The 23,302-nt window shown below is 41.2% G+C and overlaps 1 protein-coding gene across 2 annotated transcripts; it reads right to left on the minus strand.

The window, feature by feature from the left end:
• Positions 1–1,401: 1,401 nt before the first annotated feature.
• On the minus strand, positions 1,402–22,346 carry nek12 (NIMA-related kinase 12). Of its 2 annotated transcripts, none has more exons than XM_080187572.1 (4): positions 21,930–22,346; positions 17,725–18,924; positions 13,993–14,193; positions 1,402–4,651 (listed from the first exon to the last, which is right to left on the minus strand). In XM_080187572.1, the coding sequence occupies exons 2-4, from the start codon at positions 18,881–18,883 to the stop codon at positions 4,497–4,499; spliced, it is 1,515 nt and encodes a 504-aa protein (XP_080043698.1). In that variant the 5' UTR covers positions 18,884–18,924; positions 21,930–22,346; the 3' UTR covers positions 1,402–4,496. The 2 variants fall into 2 exon arrangements, with proteins under 2 accessions (XP_080043698.1, XP_080043697.1); XM_080187571.1 differs by having other exon boundaries at positions 13,993–14,196.
• Positions 22,347–23,302: the final 956 nt, after the last annotated feature.

A 23,302-nucleotide genomic window follows, 5' to 3' on the forward strand; every position in this document is an offset into this window, starting at 1 on the left:
TGGTGAGTGGCTTGGAGGGCAACCTGGTGGTGTGTTCCAAAGTAGCTGCTGTTCATGTCCTTCTAAATGGTACTGGCTATGGGTTTGATAGGTACTATCAAAGACACCTTGATGAGTTCCTGCAGTGCATCTTGTAAATGGTAAAAACCATGGCTATTATGTCGGTGCTAGACGGAGTGAATGTTTGTGAATGGAGTGCCAATCAAGTGGGCTTTGTCTTGAATGGTGTGAAGCTTTTCTTAATTGTTGTAGCTGCACTCCTCTAGGCAAAGGGAAGAGCTTCCCATCACACTCCTGACTTGTGGATTATGGAGTGGCTTTGAGGAGTTGGGATGTGAGTTATTCACCTCAGAGTTCCTAGCTTCTGATCTGCTCTTGTAGCCATAGTATTTATGGGTAGTCCAGTTAAGTTTGTGGTCAATGGTCATCCCCAGAATACTTCACTCATATGCATATTTACTTAACATCCAACATTCAATAAAAGAATGTAAAGTCTGATAATCACGTGCCCTGAGAATCCTGAATATTGAGATTGCATGCTCAATACAGTATCTACTACTCATTTTTATTTAGTAGTTTGAAATGCAATTAGCTACATCGGAGTTTCCAAATGGATAGCATATTGCACAGAACTAATTTAGTGAGCAAAGCTTTCATTAAATAGTCTTACAGTGTTAGAATCATAATGTTCTCTTCAAATCAAAACTACAAATGAGGAACAAGAGTAGGCCATTAAGCTGCTTGATTCTTCTTCACCATTCAATAAGATCATGGCTGATCTGATTGTGATCTCAACACCACTATCCTTTTGATTCCCTTGTTAGTCAATAGTCTATCTTCTGCTGCCTTAAAAATACTCAATGACCTTGCCTCCACCCCTCGCTGGGAAGGAGAGTTCCACAATCTTACAACCTTCAGAGAAAAAAAATCCTCATCTCCATCTTCAATAGGAGATCACTTATTTTTAAAGTGTGTCCCCTAGTTCTGGCCTTTCCAATAAGGGGAAACATCCTTCTAGATCCACTCTGTCAAGGTCCCTCATGATTTTATATGTTTCAAAATTCCAATGAATAGAAGATCCAACCTTTCTACATGGGATTACTGTCCATCATTCCCTGCACCACCACCCTCCTTCCCCACCATACAGCCATCCAAGCTTCTGAACTATCAAGTATATCCAAATAATTATGTAGACAAAAACTATACAATTTCTAACATGAACAGAAAATGTTGGAAAATCTCAGCAGCTCTGACAGCACCTGTGGGGAGAGAATAGAACCGAAGTTTCAAGTCTGGACGACCCTTCGTCAGACTCATCCAGACTTGAAACGTTGACTGTTCTCTCTCCACAAATGTTGTCAGACCTACTGAAATTTTCCAACATTTTCTGTTTTTGTTTCAGATTCCAGCACCCGCATCATTGCTTCTATCCAATCTCACATGTCTGTTGAAAAAAGGGTTTAAAATGTCTTTGATAGCCAACTTTGGCTAAATATTAAAGTTATCAAATTGTACATCTATATTGCAACTTGCTCTAAAATTAAACATTCTAAGATAATTTAACAGTGCAAAGTGTCAAACTGTAGACATTCACCAGAGATATTACTTTATTCATGATTAAATTTAAGGAGCTAACTAAACTTTCACATTAAGTCGACCTTCTAATATTCTTTCAAAGAGGAAATCATTTCTGCTAATCACTGAAGCTCAGAATTTGCTGGAGCAATTTATTTTTGCAATGAGCATCATAAGTTGTATGTTTTTCCTCACGCTTAACCTTCAACTAATTATGTCACCCATCACTGGAAATGAGAGTTGATAATGGAGCTCAGAGGTCAGCAGGGCACTTAGCACCTAGGTGTCTGACAGGATCTACAATATATCTCCCTAACCAACTAAATGTAAGGATTTGAATGAAGAGCAAATATCTGAAGTAACAGCCTGAACATCTGATTACTTAAATGGCGTTTATCACAGTATCACATACAGGATATTGTGTCTGCCTATGAAACATGACACATAAACCTCCAGCCTAATGTGCAGATTATTTTTTTTTAATTCATAAAATTCAGAAACTGAATACAGCTGCTGCCTATGTGGAAAAATGAAAATGATATATTTTATAGTATTTTAAGGCATGATGTTGTTTATGGAATCAGCATGGTAATTGTTGATCATTTAAGATTGATGGAATGACATATTTTGCAGGGCTATGGGCAACTCTAAATTCTGGCAAAGTGAAATGAACTTAGCATTGACACTAAATCCACAGTAAATTGATTTCTAAATGGATTCAATCCGTTAAGTAAATCAATTTAACTAGCGCCCTGGTTACACACTTTATGTGACACTGTGGAATGAATCATCCTTTCACTGATAACTAGTTTCAAAAATAAAAAGGTCATTTGGAAATAAAGCAACAGGGTCACTATGCTGCTAAACAGAAGTCCTGGATTTCAGTGACAAACTTTATTTTTATTGTGCAAATGCAGCATTTTCTTCTTAAAGCTAATGAGGCAGTTGACCTTCAGTTTTGCAAGGCTAAAGGCAAAGCAGCACAAACCACCCAATAGTTTGTGGGTATTCACAACTCACAGCACATCTGTTCTTCACCATAAGTTACTGGATTTATCTTATGCACTAATAACAACGTGAATCTTTATTACACTATTATTTTTTCAGCAAATTCTGTGGCTATGCATAGCTATACGTTCAAAAGGAACATATTTATAATTTCACAACTAAAATCATTTAACATTATGGTATGATGAAACCACACAATACAACTGGAGGAAATCAACCCCAAGGGTATTTTAAAATAGTTATTTCATTATCCGCTATCACTCAGGGAAAAAAGTTAATTAAACTTACCTAAAGCTATTCTCTTAGAATGCTGTACTTTCCTCTTTAGCATGCTTCTCATGTTGGAAACTTTGGGATAAATAAGACGCCAAATGATTTGCAGCCTTAATTTTCAGTTCAAATTTACCTTCAGCCGCTCAAATCTGCCACTGAAAAGACAATTTTTCAAAATGTTCCTTTTGAAACCGGCCATTGAAAGAATATTGTAATCTATTTTTCTGCAAGTATTAAGAACATTTCTTTATTAAGAACATTTCTTAATTAAGATCTCTTGGGGAAGAGTTAGGGCTCATCATAAAAACTAAACCAAGAAATCCCTGTCTCCAATTAATTCAAGGTGAGATATGTAAAGTGTCAGAAGACTTTTGTGCCAAAGATTTGTTCTGAATTTGCATCCAGGTTCCAGACACCAAGGATGATGCTTTAATCCATTGCATCGTAAGACAATAATGGAAATAGAGAGACCGGAGAAGAGTGGATGGTGGAGCGGGGGGCAGGGGGCTGGGTATGGCAGTGGTCGAGGGAAGTGCTTTCTATGTGTTTATTTAAAGTACTGTACAATTTTAAAATACATCTAACTATACATATATTTGATTTTCTTTTAAACTTGCACAAAGAAGTTCAAATCTACATGGCTAATCTAGTGATACCAATTTTAGAGTGCAACTTCAAATTAGCTGGTAGGCCACACCAAAGTAACGTCTGTTTCTTCCTCCAACCATAGAAAACTATACTACGTGTCGAAAATCCAAGTTTCCAGACTGTATCATGATTTCATAAGTAGCTCCAAAGCGGCCATCAGGCTCGATTATACTAGGATTGTTAAGTGAATTGAGCAGCCTAGCAAAATCATACTAAAACAAATCCATGCCAATAAAAACAATTATAGAAATATCTGCTGAAAGTATATTTGTGTTATAAAAGAGATAAAGGAGAAAACGATCCCATCTCCAGTTTCCTTCACAAAATAATTAGAATGAAGAAGGTCTTCAGTCTATTTGATCCAATCCTAATTCTAACACAAATTCTAACTTTTTCCAATACAATACCTAGCTAGTTCTTTTTCAAATAAGTCCAGTATCATGTTCCCATAGTCCTGAAGGACCAGTAGAGTAAGATTGTGGTCAAAACTGAGCTACCAATGTGTAGATTTCCCAGAGCAAAAAGGAAAAACAAAACTGGTGAAACATCTATGCCCTTCCTAACATGCCAGCTTCATAGCAATGTTGGTAATAGTTAAGGCAGATGTCATCGGTCAAAATTTGACAGAACTAAATGTAGAAGTGAATACTACCAAATGAAATTTAGGAGAAATAATGGGAACCATCAAGTGGAGAACTGCGGAAAATATAAAATGTAATATTTCCCCTACATATCAGCCATCTGGCGGCCAACTAACTGCAAAATAATAGGGAAGCCCATTACATCCCTGCTCAAAAAGGTAGGCATATTGTAGTTCTATTTACTATTGCATACAGACAAAATAATGCAGCAAGCAGCCAGAAACTTAAAAACAATATGTCCAGTGGGATACTCAGTCAGTTCTTCTAACAGTAATCTATTCAAGTGGTGCTTTTTTTTAGTAAACAAATGACAACTAAGCTTTAGTTCATGCTTTGTAATTGCACACTGGGTCATGCATTTTCTTGATCAATGTTGAAGATGATGTAACAAGTTTCCAAGTGATCAGATCCCAGCCGATGCTCGAATTGAGGTTGGAGATCCTCGGGGGTTAAACCCTTGAGAAACTGAGAAGCAACCTCGTGGAAAAGTGTCTGACCGATATCATCTGTAAACAAAGAAAGATGTCAACAATTTGGTTACAAATTGGGCTGACTGTTGATAAATGAAAATGCTTCAACAATCAATTTGAATAAAACTCAAGAATTCTAACTCCAACCAACCTTAAATGTATCAATGCTGAAATTGCTGAGGCCAATCCATTAATGCAATATGGCAGAATTAAAGCCTCGCTTCCCACGGCCAAAGATGTGAATGCCATCTCAAAGCCTGGGGACAGGATTATTTGCATTACTGTAGCCAGAATTTCATACTTGTAAGGGTGCTTCAGTGGCACCAGAATCTGGTAGTGGTGAGAAGGCCAAGTAGTCATCTTGGGGAAGGCAATTGAATTCTTTCCAAAATCAATTACTTTTCCTTCATAAATGTCTGGAGTCTTCCCACTGGAGCAACCTTTCCACTGGAGCAAGTTGCACTGAGGCACCATAAGGGTATAATGGTTGGAATTTCCTGACAGAACTTGAGGGCTCCTCTGGACATAAGGCAAGACAGCAGTAGATTTGCCAATGTCTCCCTTCCACATCCGAATATAAAGCTGCATCCTAACAGCAAAAAATCATTTATTTAAACCTACAGGAATTGTCATGATGAAACTGTTCACTGTTTCTCTAGCCAATTATGATGCAGAACTATCAGGAATTTTTAACAACCCACACAATAGCTCACTAGTTTGCTATCCTGCAACAAAAATGATTTATGATTGCTGTACTGAGTCAATAATTCCCTGTAACTAATAATTTTTACAAGTACATAAGTACAGTAGTTCAGACTAATCAAAAACCAGTATTAAATGAGCATTTAATCAAGGTTCCTGATACCATCTATTACAGTGTCCAAGTATTTTTTTGAATGATGCAATTTGAGAAAAGTTGATATTGTCCACCAGTTGAAGCAGACTCCTCAAATAAAATAATTAAGAAACTGTGGCAGAAATAGTCAAAACAAAAACTGAGAAATACCCAATTAAAAGCCTTTTACCACCACTAGCACTCAGTGAGGGGAAGAAAGAAAAATAATCATTTTTGAAGAGTGGAGTTTAAGAAAAACATTTCAGAAGAAAGCTGGCTGTCGAGTCAACATTTATGGTCTGTCACGTATTCTCTAACCCTGCAAGCAAGCTTATTATTCCAAATCTGATGTATCCTCCATCCTAAACTCCTTTTCTTCCCCATTTAATCATTTGTGAGAATCTTCATACTGCAGCACTCTGGTATTGCCATTCTAAATCTCTTCATCTTGCTATTGCTTACCCAATCTTCAAAATGGATCTCCTTGGCCTACTTTCAATCGCCTCCCCTAACTATTCTCCCACTTGATTAGCATCCATTACTCCTTGCAAATTACTTTGAAACATTTTATGCGAAAGATGTTAGATAACTGTGCCTTTTAACTCATAAAAATAGATATAAATCTCTTTATGTGAAAACGTGAAGTATTCCTGAAACTATGCCTCCCAAAATCAAATAGTTTTCTGTTCTCCTTTATAAAAAGTATAGTAAGTACTGTGCACCACAGTTAACACAATTTTCACAAGAATACATTGTACCCAATATTTGGTCCAGGACATTTAGCAATCATTCACAAATAGCTTTGAATACCTTAGACACAATTATATAAACAGCGTAGATTTGTCCCGATATAATAGAGCTATACAGCTAAATGGCCTTTGAATCAGACCAGTACACAGTGTGCTCATTTAAAATGTGTTTAGCAAACTTTGATTACACTTAAGAAAATTCTCCCATTGTAAAAGGATAATCACACAAAAACCCAAGATGTCAATGATCTCATAGAATCGTTACAGCACAAAAGGAGGCCACACGTAACTGCACCAGCTCACCAAATAAGGAAGTGATCTAGTGCCATTCTCCAACATTCTCCATGTAACCCTGCACATTCTTCCTTTTCAGATAACAGTCTCTTTCCTATTTTGAATGCCTCAACTGAACTTGTCTCAGTTCAGTCAACTCTCAGGCAGTGCGTTCCAGATGCCAATCACATACTGCCTGAAAAACCTTTTGCTTCTTTTACAAATCATTTTGTACCCTCTTGTTCTTGACTCTTTTTTAACAGTGAAAACAGTTTCTCCCTTTTCATTCTGTCAGATAACTCATGATTTTGAATATCGATATCAAATCACATTTCACCCTTCTCTCCAAGAAAAACAGTTCAACCTTCTCCAATCTACTCTCATAACTGAAGTTCCTCATTCCTGGAACCATTCTCATGAATCATTTATGCATTCTCTTCAGTGCTTCACAACTTCCTAAGACATGGCCTTGGATACAATATTCCAGCTGAAGCTAAACTATAGCATCATCTGAAGCAGTTTACTCAGATGATCCCAGGTATGGAGGGAATGCCATATGAGGAAATATTGAACAGATTGGGTCCATACTCCTTGAAGTTCAGAAAATGAGAGGTGATATGGTTGAAACATATCAAATTCTTGCGGGGTGAGGAGGGATAAATGATGGGAGGATGTTTCCACTCATGGGAGAATGTAGAACTAGAGGGCCCAGTCACAGAATAAGGGGATGCTCATTTAAGATGGATTTGAGGAAGAATTTCTTCTCTCAAAGATGGAATCTTTGGAATCCTTTACCCCAGGAAGCTGTAACAGCCAAGTCATTGAATCATAGAATCCTGACAGTACAAATGGAGTCATTCGGCTCACCGAGCCTGCATTGACATCAATCTCACCCAGGCCCTATCCCCGTATCCCCATGTATTTACCTTGCTAATGGCCAATCAATCTAACCCGCACACCTTTGAAGTGTGGCAGTAAATTGGAGCATCTGGAGGAAACCCACACAGACATGGGAAGAATGTGTAAATTCCACACAGTTGCCCAAAGCCAGAATTGAATCTAGGTCCCTGGAGTTATGAAGCAACAGTGCTAACCACTGTGCCACCCCTGAATATTTTCAAAGCTGAGATGGAGAGGTTTTTAATCAGTAAGGGAATTAAGGGTTACTTAGAGAAGGCAGGAAAAGGAACTTGGTGTTAATTAGCCATGATCTTATTAAATGGTGGAGCAGAGGCAAAGGGTTGAATGGCCTTCTACTCTTATTTCTTATGGTCTTATTTGTCTTAATCTTACGCATGTTTCCCGATTGCATTAGCAGATTACTCCACAAGGAACTCAGTCCCAGTTCTATTGAAGTTCAACCTGTACAAGTTCCACCTCCCTTAGAGCTGGCGCCAACATCCCAAAAATTTAAAGCTCTCCTTACTGCATCACCACTCCAGCAATACTTTCATCTGCTTTATCCTCCTTTTATATACTAATTTAAGCATGGTACCAGGATTAATCTGAAGATTACTAGTTTTGAGGTCCTGTATGGTAATTTTGTACCTAGCTCCTTAAATTCTGATAGTGGAACCAGACCCCACTTTCTGCCTACATCATTCATATTGATGTGTACTATGACAGCTAGCTGTTGACCCACCTCTCAGAGTGCTATACAGCTGTTCAGTGACATCCTTGACCCTGACACCAGAGAGACAATACACCATCCTGAATTTGCATCTGCAACCACTGAAACTCCTCTCTATTCACCTATCACTGTTGCTGCTGCATTTCTGGTGTTCCTTATATCCCCCTATACAGCTAAGCCACTTGTGATGCTTTGGACTTGGCTCAGGCTGGACTCCTTAAATGAGCCATCACTTTCATCTCAGTGTTCAGAACCGAATACTGGTTGGAGAGTGGGATGCACTCAGAGCATTTCTGGACTCCCCACCCAGCACAACATAAGAACATAAGAAATAGGAGCAGGAGTAGTCTATCTAGCCCTTCGAGCCTGCCCCACCATTCAATAAGATCATGGCTGATCTGAAGTGGATCAGTTCCACTTTCCTGCTTTCTCCCCATAACCCTTAATTCCCCTGTCTATCAGAAACCTATTTACCCATGACTTAAATACATTGAGCGAGGTAACCTCCACCACTTCAACGGGCAGAGAATTCCAGAGATTCACCACCCTTTGAGTGAAGAAGTTTCTCCTCAACTCCGATCTAAACTGCCCCCCCTTATCTTGAGGCTGTGCCCTCTAGTCCTGCTATCCTTTCTAAGAGGGAAGAATCTCTCTACCTCTATCCTATCTATCCCCTTCATTATCTTATATGTCTCTATAAGATCCCCCCTCAACCTTCTAAACTCCAACGAGTACAGACCCAGTCTATTTAGTCTCACTTCATAGGCTGACCCCCTCATCTCTGGCATCAGCCTAGTGAACCTTCTCTGCACTCCCTCCAAGGCCAATTTATCCTTCCGCAAGTGCGGCGACCAAAACTGCACACAGTACTCCAGCTGCGGCCAGTACCCTGTACAGTTGCAGCAAGACCTCCCTACTTTTATGTTCTATCCCCCTTGCTATAAAGCCCAACATTCCATTCGCCTTCTTGATCACCTGCTACACCTGCAGACTGGGTTTTTGCGACTCGTGCACAAGGACCCCCAGGTCCCTCTGCACCGTAGCACGCTGCAGCTTTTTGCCTTTTAAATAATAATCCCTCCTACTATTATTTCCACCAAAGTGGATAACCTCACACTTACTAACATTATACTCCATCTGCCAGGTCCTCACCCACTCGCTCAGCCTATCCAGATCTCTCTGCAGACTTTTCACACCCTCTACACAATTTGCTTTATCATTCATCTTCGTGTCATCAGCAAATTTCATCACCCTATACTCAGACCCCTCCTCCAGATCATCTATATAAATGATAAACAGTTGAGGCCCCAGCACCAATCCCTGTGGCACTCCACTAGTCACCAACTGCCAACCAGAATAGCACCCATTGATACCAACTCTCTGCTTCCTATTAGACATCCAATCCTCTATCCATGCTAACACCTTACCCCCAACTCCGTGCACCCTAACCTTCTGTAGCAACCTTTTGTGAGGCACCTTATCAAATGCCTTTTGGAAATCTAAAAACACCACATCCACCGGTTCCCCTCTGTCTACCGCACTAGTCACATCCTCATAGAAATCCAATAAATTTGTCAAACACAACTTCCCCTTAACGAATCCGTGCTGCATCTGCTCAATCAAACCATTCTGTTCTAGGTGCCTCACTATTTCTTCTTTGATGACGGATTCCAGCATTTTTCCAACTACAGACGTTAAACTAACTAGCCTATAATTCCCTGCATTTTGTCTGCTACCTTTTTTAAACAGCGGTGTAACATTAGCCGTTTTCCACTCTTCCAGCACTTCCCTGGAGTCCAGCGAATTTTGATAAATAATTACTAAGGCTATCACCTCTGCCATTGCTTTCAGAGCCCTGGGATGCATTCCATCCGGTCCCCGGGAACTTGTCTACCTTCAGTCCCGTTAGTCTATCAAGCACCACCTCTCACAAGGAGCAAAGAAAATTACAGCTTAGGAATCGGCCCTTCCAGCCTGTGCTGACCCTGCTGCCAACTTAACTAAAACCCTCTACTCTTCCAGGGACCATAATCATCTATTCCATCCTGTTCATATATTTGTCAAGACGCCTTATAAGTCATTACCGTATCTGCTTCCTCTACCTCCCCCCGCAACGAGTTCCAGGCACCCACTTCTTTCTGTGAAAAATCTGCCTCGCATATCCCCTTTAAACTTTGCCCCTCACACCTTAAACCTGTGTCCCCTAGTAATTGACTCTTCCACCCTGGGAAAAAGCTTCTGACTATCCATTCTGTCCATGGCTTTTACAATCTTGTTTACTTCTACTAGGTCGCCCCTCAACCTCCGTTGTTCCAGTGAGAACAAACCAAGTTTCTCCAATCTCTCCTCATAGCTAATGCTGTCCACACTAGGCAACATCCTAGTAAATCTTTTCTGTACCGTCTCCGAAGTCTCCACATTCTTGTGATAGTGTGGTGACCAGAATTGAACACTATATTCCAAGTGCAGCCTAACAAGGTTCTATAAAGATGTGCACTCTAGAAGTTGGTATAGTCTTGCCATTCCTTTATATGTTAGTTAATAACCTTACTCCTGCTAATGAGCCTCACAACTGCTGATATGTCTTACTATGGCTAATAAACCTTACCAATATTAATATACCTCACCTATATTAATAACCCTTATGAATACTGATAAACCCTTATCGTCCTCAATACACTTTACTAATAAACTTACTAATACTGATGAGCTCTAATAATACTTAATCCCCCCTTACTATGAAAAGGAAATCTTACTTTAGAAAAGATAAGACAAATTAATTTATTCCATTGTTTAGAAAAGATGAAGAGGAAATGAAATTTCCTCTGGGTGCTCTGGTTTCTTCCTGCAGTCCAAAGATGTGCAGGTTAGATGAATTAGCCATGCCAAATTCTCCCTCAGTGTACCCAAATAGGCGCCAGAGTGTGGCAACTAGGGGACTTTCACAGTAACTGCATTGCAGTGTTAATGTAAGACTACATGTGATTAATAAATAAAACTTTAAACTTCATCAGACAACTGCCAAACTGTTACTCTGTGAAATTTCTTCCCAAATCATTACTCTGAAACGACATCACGCCTGCTGGTGGGGGAAGATAGCCCCACACCCCTCGTTGTTTCCTGCTCACTCCAAGAAAATACTTGCACTCTTCATGCTGTCTTAGGACAAGCTCTGTTCACCAAGTGAAGGCTTGCTCCTCTCAATCTGTTTGAAATCTCCATCTGCTCTCACTGTTTCTTAGAGTTCGCAACATCTTTTTTTTTAAGTCTATCCAGTCTCTTCACAGTGACGCTGGCCTGTTTCACTCAACTCCGGGTTCCTTCGCAGTGATGCTGACCTGTTTCACTCTCCTCTGGGTTCCTTCACAGCGATGCTGACCCGTTTTTGTTTCGGTCTTCACGGAGGAGGACGTGAATAATTTGCCGGATGTTAGAGATGGAAAGGTGGTAGGACTGGAGGGTCTCAATGACATTACTGTTACTAGAGAGGTGGTGCTCGACAGACTGGAGGGGCTGATTGTGGACAAGTCCCCAGGACCGGATGGAATGCATCCGAGGGTCCTGAAAGAAATGGCGGAGGTGATGGTGGATGCCTTGGTGGTTATTTTCCAGACGTCGCTGGATTCCGGGGAAGTGCCGGAAGATTGGAAAACGGCTAATGTTACGCCGTTGTTTAAGAAGGGTGCCAGGCAAAAGGCGGGGAATTATAGGCCTGTTAGTTTAACGTCTGTTGTAGGTAAAATGTTAGAATCCGTCATCAAGGAGGAAATAGCGAGGCATCTTGAGGGGAACTGCTTGATAGAGCAGACGCAGCACGGTTTTGTTAAAGGGAAGTCATGTCTGACAAATTTACTGGAGTTCTATGAGGATGTGTCTAGGGCGGTGGATAGAGGAGAGCCGGTGGATGTGGTCTTTCTTGATTTTCAGAAGGCGTTTGACAAGGTACCTCACAAGAGGTTATTGCAGAAGGTAAGGGGGCATGGAGTTGGGCGTAGGGTGTTAGCGTGGATAGAGGACTGGTTGTCAAATAGGAGGCAGAGAGTGGGGGTCAATGGGTGTATTCAGATTGGCGGATGGTGACTAGTGGAGTGCCCCAGGGGTCGGTGCTGGGGCCTCAGCTATTTACCATTTATATAGATGATCTGGAGGAGGGAACCGAGTGTAGGGTGTCGAAATTTGCTGATGACACCAAAATTGGTGGAAAGGCAAATTGTGCGGAGGGTGGTGAGAGTCTACAGAAGGATCTAGATAGGCTGGGCGAATGGGCCAGGAAATGGCAAATGGAATTTAATGTTGGCAAGTGCGAGGTGGTCCACTTTGGTAGGAATAATGGTAGGAAGGATTATTACTTACGTGGAGAAAAACTGCAGCAGGTGACGGTGCAGAGGGACCTCGGGGTCCTTGTGCATGAGTCGCAAAAACCCAGCTTGCAGGTGCAGCAGGTGGTCAGGAAGGCGAATGGGATGCTGGCCTTCATCGCGAGGGGGATTGAATATAAAAGTAGGGAGGTCTTGCTGCGGCTGTACAGGGCATTGGTGAGGCCGCAGCTGGAGTACTGTGTGCAGTTTTGGATGCCATACTTACGCAAGGATATTTTGGCCTTGGAGGGAGTGCAGAGGAGGTTTACTAGGCTGATGCGGAGTTGAGGGGGTTGAGCTATGAGGAGAGGCTGAATAAATTAGGCTTGTACTCGTTAGAGTTTAGAAGAATGAGGGGAGATCTCATTGAGACGTATAAGATGATGAATGGGATGGATAGGATAGAGGTGGAGAGACTCTTCCCGCTCAGAAAGGATAGTAGGACTAAGGGGCACAGCCTTAAGATAAAGGGGGGGCGGTTTAGAACGGAGTTGAGGAGGAACTTCTTCACTCAAAGGGTGGTGAATCTCTGGAATTCTCTGCCCGTTGAAGTGGTGGAGGCTACCTCGCTAAATATTTTTAAGACGCGGGTTGATGGGTTTTTGATAAGAGAGGGGATTAAGGGTTATGGGGAGAGGGCGGGAATGTGGAACTGAGCCAAGACAGATCAGCTATGATCTTATTGAATGGCGGGGCAGGCTCGAAGGGCTAGTTGGCCTACTCCTGCTCCTATTTCTCATGTTCTTATGTTCACTTTCCTCTGAGTTCCTTCACAGTGATGCTGACCTGTTTCACTCTCCTCCCAGTCTCTTCACAGTGATGCTGACCTGTTTCACTCTCCTCCGGGTCCCTTCACAGCGATGCTGACCTGACTCACTCTCCTCCTAGTCTCTTCACAGCGATGCTGACCTGATTCACTCTCCTCCTAGTCTCTTCACAGTGATGCTGACCTGTTTCACTCTCCTCCGGGTTCCTAGAAAATCCCCTAGTCGCCACTCTCCGGCACCTGTTCAGGTACACTGAGGGAGAATTTAGCATGGCCAATGCACTTAACCAGTGCATCTTTCAGACCATGGGAGGAAATCAGAGCACATGAAGGAAACCCAAACAGACACAAGGAGAACACATAGATTCCACACAGACAGTGACCCAAGCTGAGAATCAATCCAGGTCCCTGAACATAAAGCACCTTTCCATTCTGTCCTCTCAGGTAATAAGCATTTAACAAGGGGGAACTCAAAGGAGAAATAATTTGGCTGAATGCTCCTATGAAGTATTTGTTCTGCTTCTCTGTTCACACAGTTAACCTGGAAAAAAAAGGAACACATTGGGAAAAAAATCCAAAATTACTCTGGAATTCCCATTGTATAAATTTGTACTTTTCATTAGATCACACAATGTTCTAAAGTATTCTTATTAAGTAGTGATATAATAGCCCATATACTAATTGATATATGGCAGGATAGTAAGCCAGAATCTATGCACCGTCTCTTCCAAGACAGGATATTTGAATAATTCATATGCCTCCCTACCTATACACCTCTCTCGCAGAGTCTTAATGGTGGTGGACAGATTGCCAGCAGCTTCTCCTTGATCGTCTTTTTCTTCTCGAAATGCTTCATTATTTGCCTCAAGGTCCATGGCAGACCGAGCATTGCATACTATCTCTGCAACATCGTCCTCCCATTCCTCAAAATCATCGGGGTATTCTGCAAAGTCCACCTCATCAGTGGCTACTAATCATAAATATAAAGAAAGATTAGAACAGGTATATATGCTTAGTTACAACTTGTTCATATTCTCAAGGTGCCCAAAACATACCTCCTATCATACAGTGCAATGTTATTTTAGATGACTCTGGGTTTACTAAATAAACGGCACAAAATGCAAACTTAACAATGTGGCATCTATCTCAAGCATTTCTGTTCACACAGTTTATACTATGTCTGGCACAAAAGCTGATCACAAAATTTGCGGGTACTTAAAGAACTAGCAGACCAAATTATTTTAGTACCCGTATCTGGACTCCAGTTGTGCTCAGCCAAGGAATGCATGATAACTTTGTGAAGGGAATGCTGAGAAGGTAGTGAAAAGCTGCTTCAATAGTAATTTCAATTTAGCTAAACAATGGATAAATAGCAGGATAAAGAATTCCAGTCAATGCTCTTTTCCATTAGTATCTATGTATATAAAATGCACTGAATGATTTTTTTTCCCCCTCAAACCTTAGGTAACTAAGCATTTTGAAACTACTATGTATTTCCTCACAATTGATTACAATTCTCACTCTTTTACATGAACTAAACCATTTCTGGGAGGAGTGCTTGAGTGTGGAGGCAGGTGGATTGAGGGTGGAGTGGGGCATGGTTGATGATGGTGGTGCAATTGCCTAAATCTAGGTTTGCATCAAGTTAATGTAGTTGCTTAACCATCTAACACCATTCAACTTACCTGTTTAGAGCACTGTTAAGTTTTCCACAATTTGTTCAGCTTTGATAATGAGGTTGCAGGATTTCCTGGAAAATAGCAGGCAGAATTCCAAGGCAGCCCATCCAGATCCCGTCAACATACAGCTCTTCACATAAAGACCCAGCTGCATGCCCTAAATCCCAGTTTTATGCTCTTAATGATAAAATAACAATCCCTAATCCATATATACTAAAATATCTTTTCCTCTGTAATATGTATTTTTTTTATTTATCATATACACTTAATGCTGATATGGGACACCAATCAATTACTGCATAACACAATGCTATCAATCCTGTCACCTGCAATAATCTGAGATTTAAAAAAAGCAAATAAATAACGCAACAAGAGATGGGACTTCCTGGAATAGGAAACTGAAAAGAAACTTATCCTGTAATTGCTTTTGAAATGTGCGAATAGAAAGTATATGTTTAACCTCTTTGCAAGGATTGCAAGGCTATGAAGCACCAGGTAGTAACAGCTTGGCTACCATGCACATCACAAATTAAATTCAGGTTCGGATAACATTTTTGAAGTAAAATACTAACCTTAACATCTTGATAAGCAATCCTCAGGTACATTCCTTCAGATTGTATCACTCTTTTTTTTTACTGCTCCTCTTTCTTCCAATAGACTACTTTACTGATGGCATCATTGGTAAATCTCAGGTAAACCATTGCTATTGTGTGTTCAACTCATGGCACCAAATGGAACCAATTATATAAGGAGAGGGGGTGACATTATTGTAGCAATGCAACATATAATGAAAATTTCTGATGATGCCGGATAGCAGCATTGTATGCTGGAAGTACAATGCAATGAACATGGGATGGCTGTTTGTGATATTGTGCCTTCTTGCCTGTCCTCAACCAGGAGCCAAGTATTACCCCATCATATGGAGAGACATCAGCTACAGAACAGCACTTCTATAATTTAGGGGAAGTATGATGACTTCAAAGATTTTCACATAGAATTGTCCAGTTGTTGTCATGTAGAGATCTCACAAATAGCAATGAGATGAACCAACAATTTATCTGTTTATATGGTGCTGTTTCTTAAGGGATGAATGTTGGCCAGAACACCAAGGAGGCTATTTTATCATTTGGATTCTAAGTGCTGAATCTGGGCATAATTCAGGTCCGACATGGAAACCTGTTCTCAGGCGCACCCAGACGCAATTAGCCTGAAAAAAAAATTGCGAGTCTGAATCGCGCTGTGGACGTGGCTTATTGCACTCAAAATGCTGCTGCCCCGATTGGAGCCTTCAACTGCGCATGCGCAGTGAAAAAAATTTGCTCCTGGTCCGCAAAAAGTGGATAAAGCGGACTGGGAGTGGTGCCCCCCAAAGATATCGCCCCAATCCCATAACATAACTAACCCCCTTATCTACTCACCCCTCGCCACTACGCAGACTGATCACGATCCCCTGCCCCCCTTCCCCCCACCGATTGCCCGCAGAGTGACAGCGGATCCCCCTGCCCACCCCCTTCCCCCCACCAGAGATCCATCTGGCCTCCTCCTCCCCTCCCATTAGAGATCGATCTGGCCTCCCTCCACCAGAGAATGATCAAGCCCTCCTCTTCCTCTCCCCCCTCACCCCCCAGCAGAGAATAATCTGCCCTCCCCGCGCCCCCCCCCCCAACAAGAGAACCATCAGCCTCGCTCCCCAGAGAATAATTGGCCCTCCCTCCTCCCCACCAGAGATCCATCTGGCCTCCTCCTCCTTCACCCCCACACCAAATAACGATTTGGCCCTCCCACCTACTCCTCCACTGCCAGAGAATGATCAGGACCCTCCTCCCCCACCAGAGGTATATCTGACCTGCCTCCGCCTCCCTCCTCCCTCCTTCTTCACTGCCAGACAATGATCAGGACTCCCTCTTCCTCCACCAGAGGTGCATCTGACCCACCTCCTCCTCCCTCCCCCTGACCAGGGAATGATCTGGCCTGCCTCCCTTCCCCTGCCCCGCCAGCAATCTGAGTTAGAGAGCTGTTGGAAGATCTGAACTTATCTCTTCAGAAGCTGGAGTACCTGAAACAGCTGTTTGCCGAACATGTCTGTTTCGTGTTAAATCTGGATGACAAACACGATGGTAAAGGGGGAAATGCAGGTAAGATTGGGCGTCCAGCATGCAAATGTATTTAAATTGACATTGTGCCTGTTTCGGGCGCGGTTCCAATTGCAGCCATTTGATGAAATTTGATAAAATGGGAATCTGCATGGACGCAGGTACAGATCACGTAATCACCTCATACCTGACTTTACCAAGTTTTTGCGCCCAAATCGGACCCCAAGCATCAGTAAACAAAATTACAGCAGAGTAGATTTTTGGATTTTTAACAAGATATTATGTATTACAATATGGAAGACATCAATAGCATTGTCACTAGGATTTCAATGAAGCATAATGATAAGAAATGTTCAACTTAAAGTGATAATATGAAAACCTACAAAAAGTGTTTTTGGAATTTACCCTTCCAAACTTGGATTGTGACAGAGATGATACTTGATCATTTCTAAATGAACAAGTGTTACTTGGACGTGTTATAACATAATGGTGAAGGACAGATGAGTTATAGATTTGTCACTTCTCACTGATAATCGTTGTGGTGAAAATGATCAGAATTAATGAATTAAGAATATTACTGAGAAACATATTGGATCAAATAGTAAAAAGTACCAACAATATTTATCTGCTTTGGCAAATTTCTATAGATATCAAGTAACACCAGAAGTATGCTTATATTGGGGATTGAATAAAATGTGTTAAAATTTATTCTAAATTCCAAACTACCTTCTGTCTCTTCAGAGGTTTCAACACTTGAAGGTGGTACTGATATTTCATCCTCCTCTGCACGCTCCTCTACTGAGGACAAACTATCCTGATCAAAGTCGTCAGAGTAATTACACTTATCTCCTTCATCAGAGGGCCCCATATTTTCACATATCTCGGCGGCCATCTCTTTTATATTTTTATCATCAAGACAATGTGAAATTGGGACTACTCTGATGCTCTCGGGACACACGCCCTCTTCACAGTGATCCAGAGATTCATGTGGATTGTCAGTAGTCTCATCACTCTCCTTCTTAGCCAAATGCAAATGTTTTACAGAATGGTATTTTGTAAGCTGGGATTCCTGATCTCTGATGAAGAGCTTGAGGTGTTCTTGGACATAAGGTATTTTCAGTATAGTGCTGGCACTGGGTCTCTCTTCAGGGCTCTTGTTGAGAATGTTTTTGATCAAGTCTCGCAGGTTTTCTGAGTAGTTCTTGGGTACACAGGCATATTCTGCCTTTACAATTTTATAAAACAAGCTCAAGAGGTTCCTTGCATGAAAAGCAGGTTCCAAAGCACAAAGTTCAAATAAAAGGCAACCAAGTGCCCAGATATCAGATTTGGAACTATAGGGAATATCTTGGCAGAGTTCAGGGCTCAAATAGCATGGTGTACCAACACAAGTATTTGCCATATCCAAAGTGTGTGCCATCACTTTCGAAATTCCAAAATCTCCAAGTTTAACTGTGCCTTTCTTTGTAAGAAAGACATTGGATGTTTTAATATCACGATGAAGAATCTTCAGGGAGTGAATGTAGTGAATGGCCATAACTAACTGAACAAACCACCGCATAATATCCTCCTCAGCAAAGGAACCCTTTGCTTTTTGGGACTGGATTAAGTCATCCAAAGTGCCACCATCACAATAATCTTGCACAATGAAGACATACTCTTCTTGATCAATGAAGTACTCGTGACAAGTGACAACGTGAGGATGCTTGAGTCTGGTCAAAATGGTTGCTTCCTGCATAACAGCTTCTTTCGTTCTTGTCTTAAGCGAGGAATCAATCTTTATTCTTTTGACAGCATATAACTTCTTTGTTTCTATATTATTCATTAAGAGGACCTCTGCACTTGCACCCCTTCCTATTGTCATAACTTTCTCGTACTTCTCCATGTTACGTTGTTCAGTTACAGTTGAGAGGTCTTGGAGTTATTCTATACATGCACATAAAGATACAAAACAAAAAAGTCATTTCTGCTCAATTTGCATAACCAGACCATTTAAAAACTATAATTTATGGTCCTTAATTAATTGGTTGGCAAGAATTATTTCTGTGGCAAACGAACAGTGAAGTGCCATTGAACTGTTGAGCACAGACTACAATTTGTGATCCTATACGGGCATGTTCCTCATATTTATGAAAAGGCTGAAAGGTCAATGCTCTTTTGTGGAAAGAGAAAAAGGGAAGAAAATGTTCAATCTTTACATATCTTTGAGAATGAGGGGGAACCTGATGCAGGTTTACAAGATCATGTCAGGCTTTAACAGAGTGGATAGTCAGAGTCTTTCCCAGGGTCAAAGGGTCAATTACTCAGGGGCATTGGTTGAGAATAAGAGGGGGAAAGTTTAAAAGAAATGTAAGGGGGAAGTTTTTCACACAGAGGGTGGTGAATGGCTGGAATGCACTGCTGGAAGTGGTGGTGGAAGTAGATTTTGTAACAATGCTCAAGAGACATCTGGATAGATACATGAATAGGGAGGGAATGGATACGGACCACACAGAGGCAAGAAAATATTAGATTTGAGAGGCATCTGTGTCAGCACAGAGTTGGTGCAATGAAGGGCCTATTCCTTTGCTATGCTGTTCTTTGTTCTTTATGTTATCACAATAGATGTTACAAGTGTATGTATAGTTTTCCCTACTGAAGGAAAAAAATACTAAGGAGCAAACTTTGTATTCATATATTCCCCAGTCAGATATGGAGCAGGGACAATAAAAGTTGCTAAAATGGGAATGGCAAATCTTAGTAATGGGAAGAATGTAAGATCTGAAACTCAGCTCAGGGGGAGCAGACAATAAGGATATCAAGCGTCTGTTCTAATCCATAATAATGGTCTAGGAATATAGCAATAGTCTTGTACAGCCTGCGGCAGTAGTTAGCAAAGGATCACAAAAGCATCACTAGCCAGTTTCAAGACACAAAGCAAGGAATGAGAGTGAAGGATAGATTTTCATAGTAGCAGAAATTAGGAAGCGGTGTTCCACAAGATTCAGTGTTAAAACCACTGCTCTTCACAATTTATATTAGCGATTTGGACTTTGGAATCAGCAACACAACTCAAAATTGGGTAGAGGACTTAAACTAATTACAAGAGGATATTAATAAACTTGTAAGATGGGCAAGTAATTGGCAAATGAAGTTCAATACAGAAAAAACGGAGACAATACATTTTGGTATGAAGGATGGGGAGTTTACTTATTAAATGGAAGATGGCAAGTCGAGGTGAGAAAGACAAACAAAGGACTCTCAAGAGTCCAAATATACTAATCACAAAGATTTGCCACAGTTTAGCAAGGCTATTAAAAATAACCAAGTTAGAGGAATAAAATTGAAAAGTAAGAAAGTTAGGCTTAATCTATATCAGACCTTGGTTAGAACGTACTTAAAAGTACTGTGTGCAGTTCTGGTCACCATATTATAAAATGTAAGAGGTACCACAGAAGATGCAGAAATGTACAAAGATAATACCAGAGATGAATGAGTATACACATCAGGAAAGGATTGACAGGTTCATTTTCTTCTCTTGAAAAAGAGCAATTTAATAAAAAGTCTTAAAATTATGAAAAGAGCTTGATAGAGTGAATGCAAAGAATATGTTTCCTCTTTTGCTAAAGAGCAAGCTAGATATATCAAGAAATATAAGAAATCCAAAATCATGACTACCAGATGTCTCAAAGTGCTTTACAACCAAGGATGTACTTCTTGAAGTGTAGCCACCGTTGTAAAGCAGCAAATGTGGCAGCTAGTATACACAAAGTAAGCTCCCACAAACAGCAATGAAATAACGACCAGCTAATTTGCTTTTGTGGTGTTGTTTGAAATATAAATATTGCCCCGGACACCAGGGACAATACCACTCATCCATCCCGAGAAGGCAGCTCACCATTTCACCTGAAAGATAGCACCCCCAACACTCTCCCACTACCCAACTGCAATATCAGCCTTTATCTTTTCCATCGACCCTGGGGCTTGAACCCAGAAACTTGTGGCTCGGATGTGTGTTATCATCTGAACCACTGCTGACACAATCAGCAAGAATGTGGAACTTGCTACAACAGGGAGTGGCTTAAATGAATAGTCTGGATAGATTTTGCAATCTAGACAAGTTTATGAGGGAGAAGGAAATAAACATTTACGATGGTAGATCTTGATAAGAAAACTAAGGTGATGATTTTTGTGAAGCATAAACACCGGTATGGGCTGCTTAGACCAAATAGCCTATTTTTGCACAGTATGTACTATATAGTCTGCTCCAACTTGTTAAAGCATTCAACAACAACGAAACTGCCTAAACATCACAAGACAAAATATGACACCAAGCCACAAAAAGAGATATTAGGTCAGATATTAAAGCCTTAGACAAAGAGGTAGGTATTACAGAATTTCTTAAAGGAGGAAGCTGAGGTAATGTAGCAGAGAGGCTAAGCAGCAAATTTTTGGGGGTGGGGGTGGGGCAGTGTCCTTCTGTCCCATTTGATTGCGAGGTGATGCAGTCATAATTGAGAGTGCACAACTGCCAGAATTCGAGTGCCAGTTCAGAGGGTTGTCCAGTTGACTGATTTATTACTGTCACATGTATTAACATAGTGAAAAGTATTGTTTCTTGCACACTATACAGACAAAGCATTGAAAGAGATTACAGAAATAAAGCAATAAAAAATTCAAAAGGAAGATGTTGCTTGGTTAAGAGCTAAAGTAGGTCAGAAAGCATAGGAGTGATGAGGAACAAGAACAGGGCTTGGTGCAAATGAAAACACAGGTTTTAATGACCTCAGATTTAAGGCGGATAGAATATGGGAAACCAGCCAGGAACAGTCCGGTTTAAAGGTAACAAAGAGGGTGTCATCAACAGATGGGTAAGATATGGGTGAAGTCTAGTGATGTTACCATGAAATTAGTCAATCTTAGCGATGGCACCAACGAGGTCTGAAGCTCACCTTGAAATCAAATGTGCCACCGAGATTATGTGCAGACTGGTTTAATCTCACACTGTTGCCAGGGAGGAAGCTGGAGTTGGTAACTGGTGAACAGGGAATTTCGGGTGCTGGTTGCTAGGGGGGGGTAAAATGGTAAACAGTGTGCCGGCAATGACCAAGGTGGGTGTGTGTGTGATCCGTGCGGCAAGGAACCCCAAAATTGCTAGCGTTAACGAATGTAGCGGCCGAGCGAAGATTGGGTCAGGCTCGCCTTCTGCTGCAGCCTTTCCCCCACGGCGGCTGCAGCCTTCAGTCGCTGGCTCGCGGAGGGGGCGGGTCGCACTGCCCCCGCTCCTGAGGATCTCTCTATTGCCCCGATGTCAGGGCAGCTTCGCCCCTCCCCCGTCTTCGGTGGCTCCGTTCTACCTGTTCACCTGCTTCCGGCGTGGCCTGGTCTCTCGGGAAGTGACGTCGTGCTCACCTGTAGCAGCCAACCTAAAGGGTAAAGGTCATTAGGTAACCACCCACCAGGTAAATGCCCAGCAAGACACTTAATCTTAAGGGCATGAACTGAGATGTAGGTCGTTAAAATGTTAATTCTTAACTTTGAAGATTACTAGATCCTCCATCTGAGCAAAGCCAGTTTTCTTAACTTCGCAATTACCCTAATCTTTATTCAAACCCCACTGCTTGGGTCAGTGTCCCTATTTTAGTCCTCTATCCCATATATGGTAAACGTGGAACTCTAACTCGTTTTATCTGAAGGGCTGTGGAAGATTTTACTACAAGTTTGGCGTCATATGTACAACTGGAATCCAGCCTTCTTGCATTAAATTGACTTTACTGCCCATCATTCCATCAGTGCAAACATTTGCACAATTGACAAGAGTTTGAAATCTCAGCTCCAGTAGGATATGTAAGATATTTAAAATAAAAGATCAATCCTGCTTTACAGTTCAAGCCATTTCTTTATTGAGTATGCAAGTTAGACAAGACAGTACAAATACTAGGATCAGTTCAATAAGAATCTGTTAAAATTTTATATACAGTACTTTGTAGGGTTTACAATTGCACAAATCCAAGAGTTTACACATTGGCAGTCTACAGTTAGACGCACTATTTAATTTAATCCAAACATCTAGCTGGTTTGAAACAACTGAGTCATTGGCTAACTACTTAGGTTACTCAGAATTTCTCTATCCAAGTTAGAGCTAGTTGACTTCATACTTCAGGAAGTTCACTGATCATACATGTAACAGCCAAATGAGTATGCTATCCCAACAAAGCATGTAATGGCAAGATGTCAACTTTTGCTGAAAAAGAGTGCAGCAAGCTGGTGATTAGGAAAACAAGACTAGCCGAGTGAATAATTGAGAACATGAATGCTTCAAACT

Source organism: Carcharhinus amblyrhynchos, chromosome 4 (assembly GCF_965287045.1).
Source record: "Carcharhinus amblyrhynchos chromosome 4, sCarAmb.v2.hapA, whole genome shotgun sequence".
NCBI lineage: Eukaryota > Metazoa > Chordata > Chondrichthyes > Carcharhiniformes > Carcharhinidae > Carcharhinus > Carcharhinus amblyrhynchos.

Excerpts from the sequence above, each read along its gene's own strand:
- nek12 (XM_080187571.1), bottom strand. The coding sequence starts at position 18,883 with ATGGAGAAGTACGAGAAAGTTATGACAATAGGAAGGGGTGCAAGTGCA. Across the intron at positions 14,197-17,724 it reads AACCTCTGAAGAGACAGAAG|TAGCCACTGATGAGGTGGAC; the intron begins GTAGTTTGGAAT and ends ATTTATGATTAG. Across the intron at positions 4,652-13,992 it reads TCTGCGAGAGAGGTGTATAG|ATGATATCGGTCAGACACTT; the intron begins GTAGGGAGGCAT and ends CTTTGTTTACAG.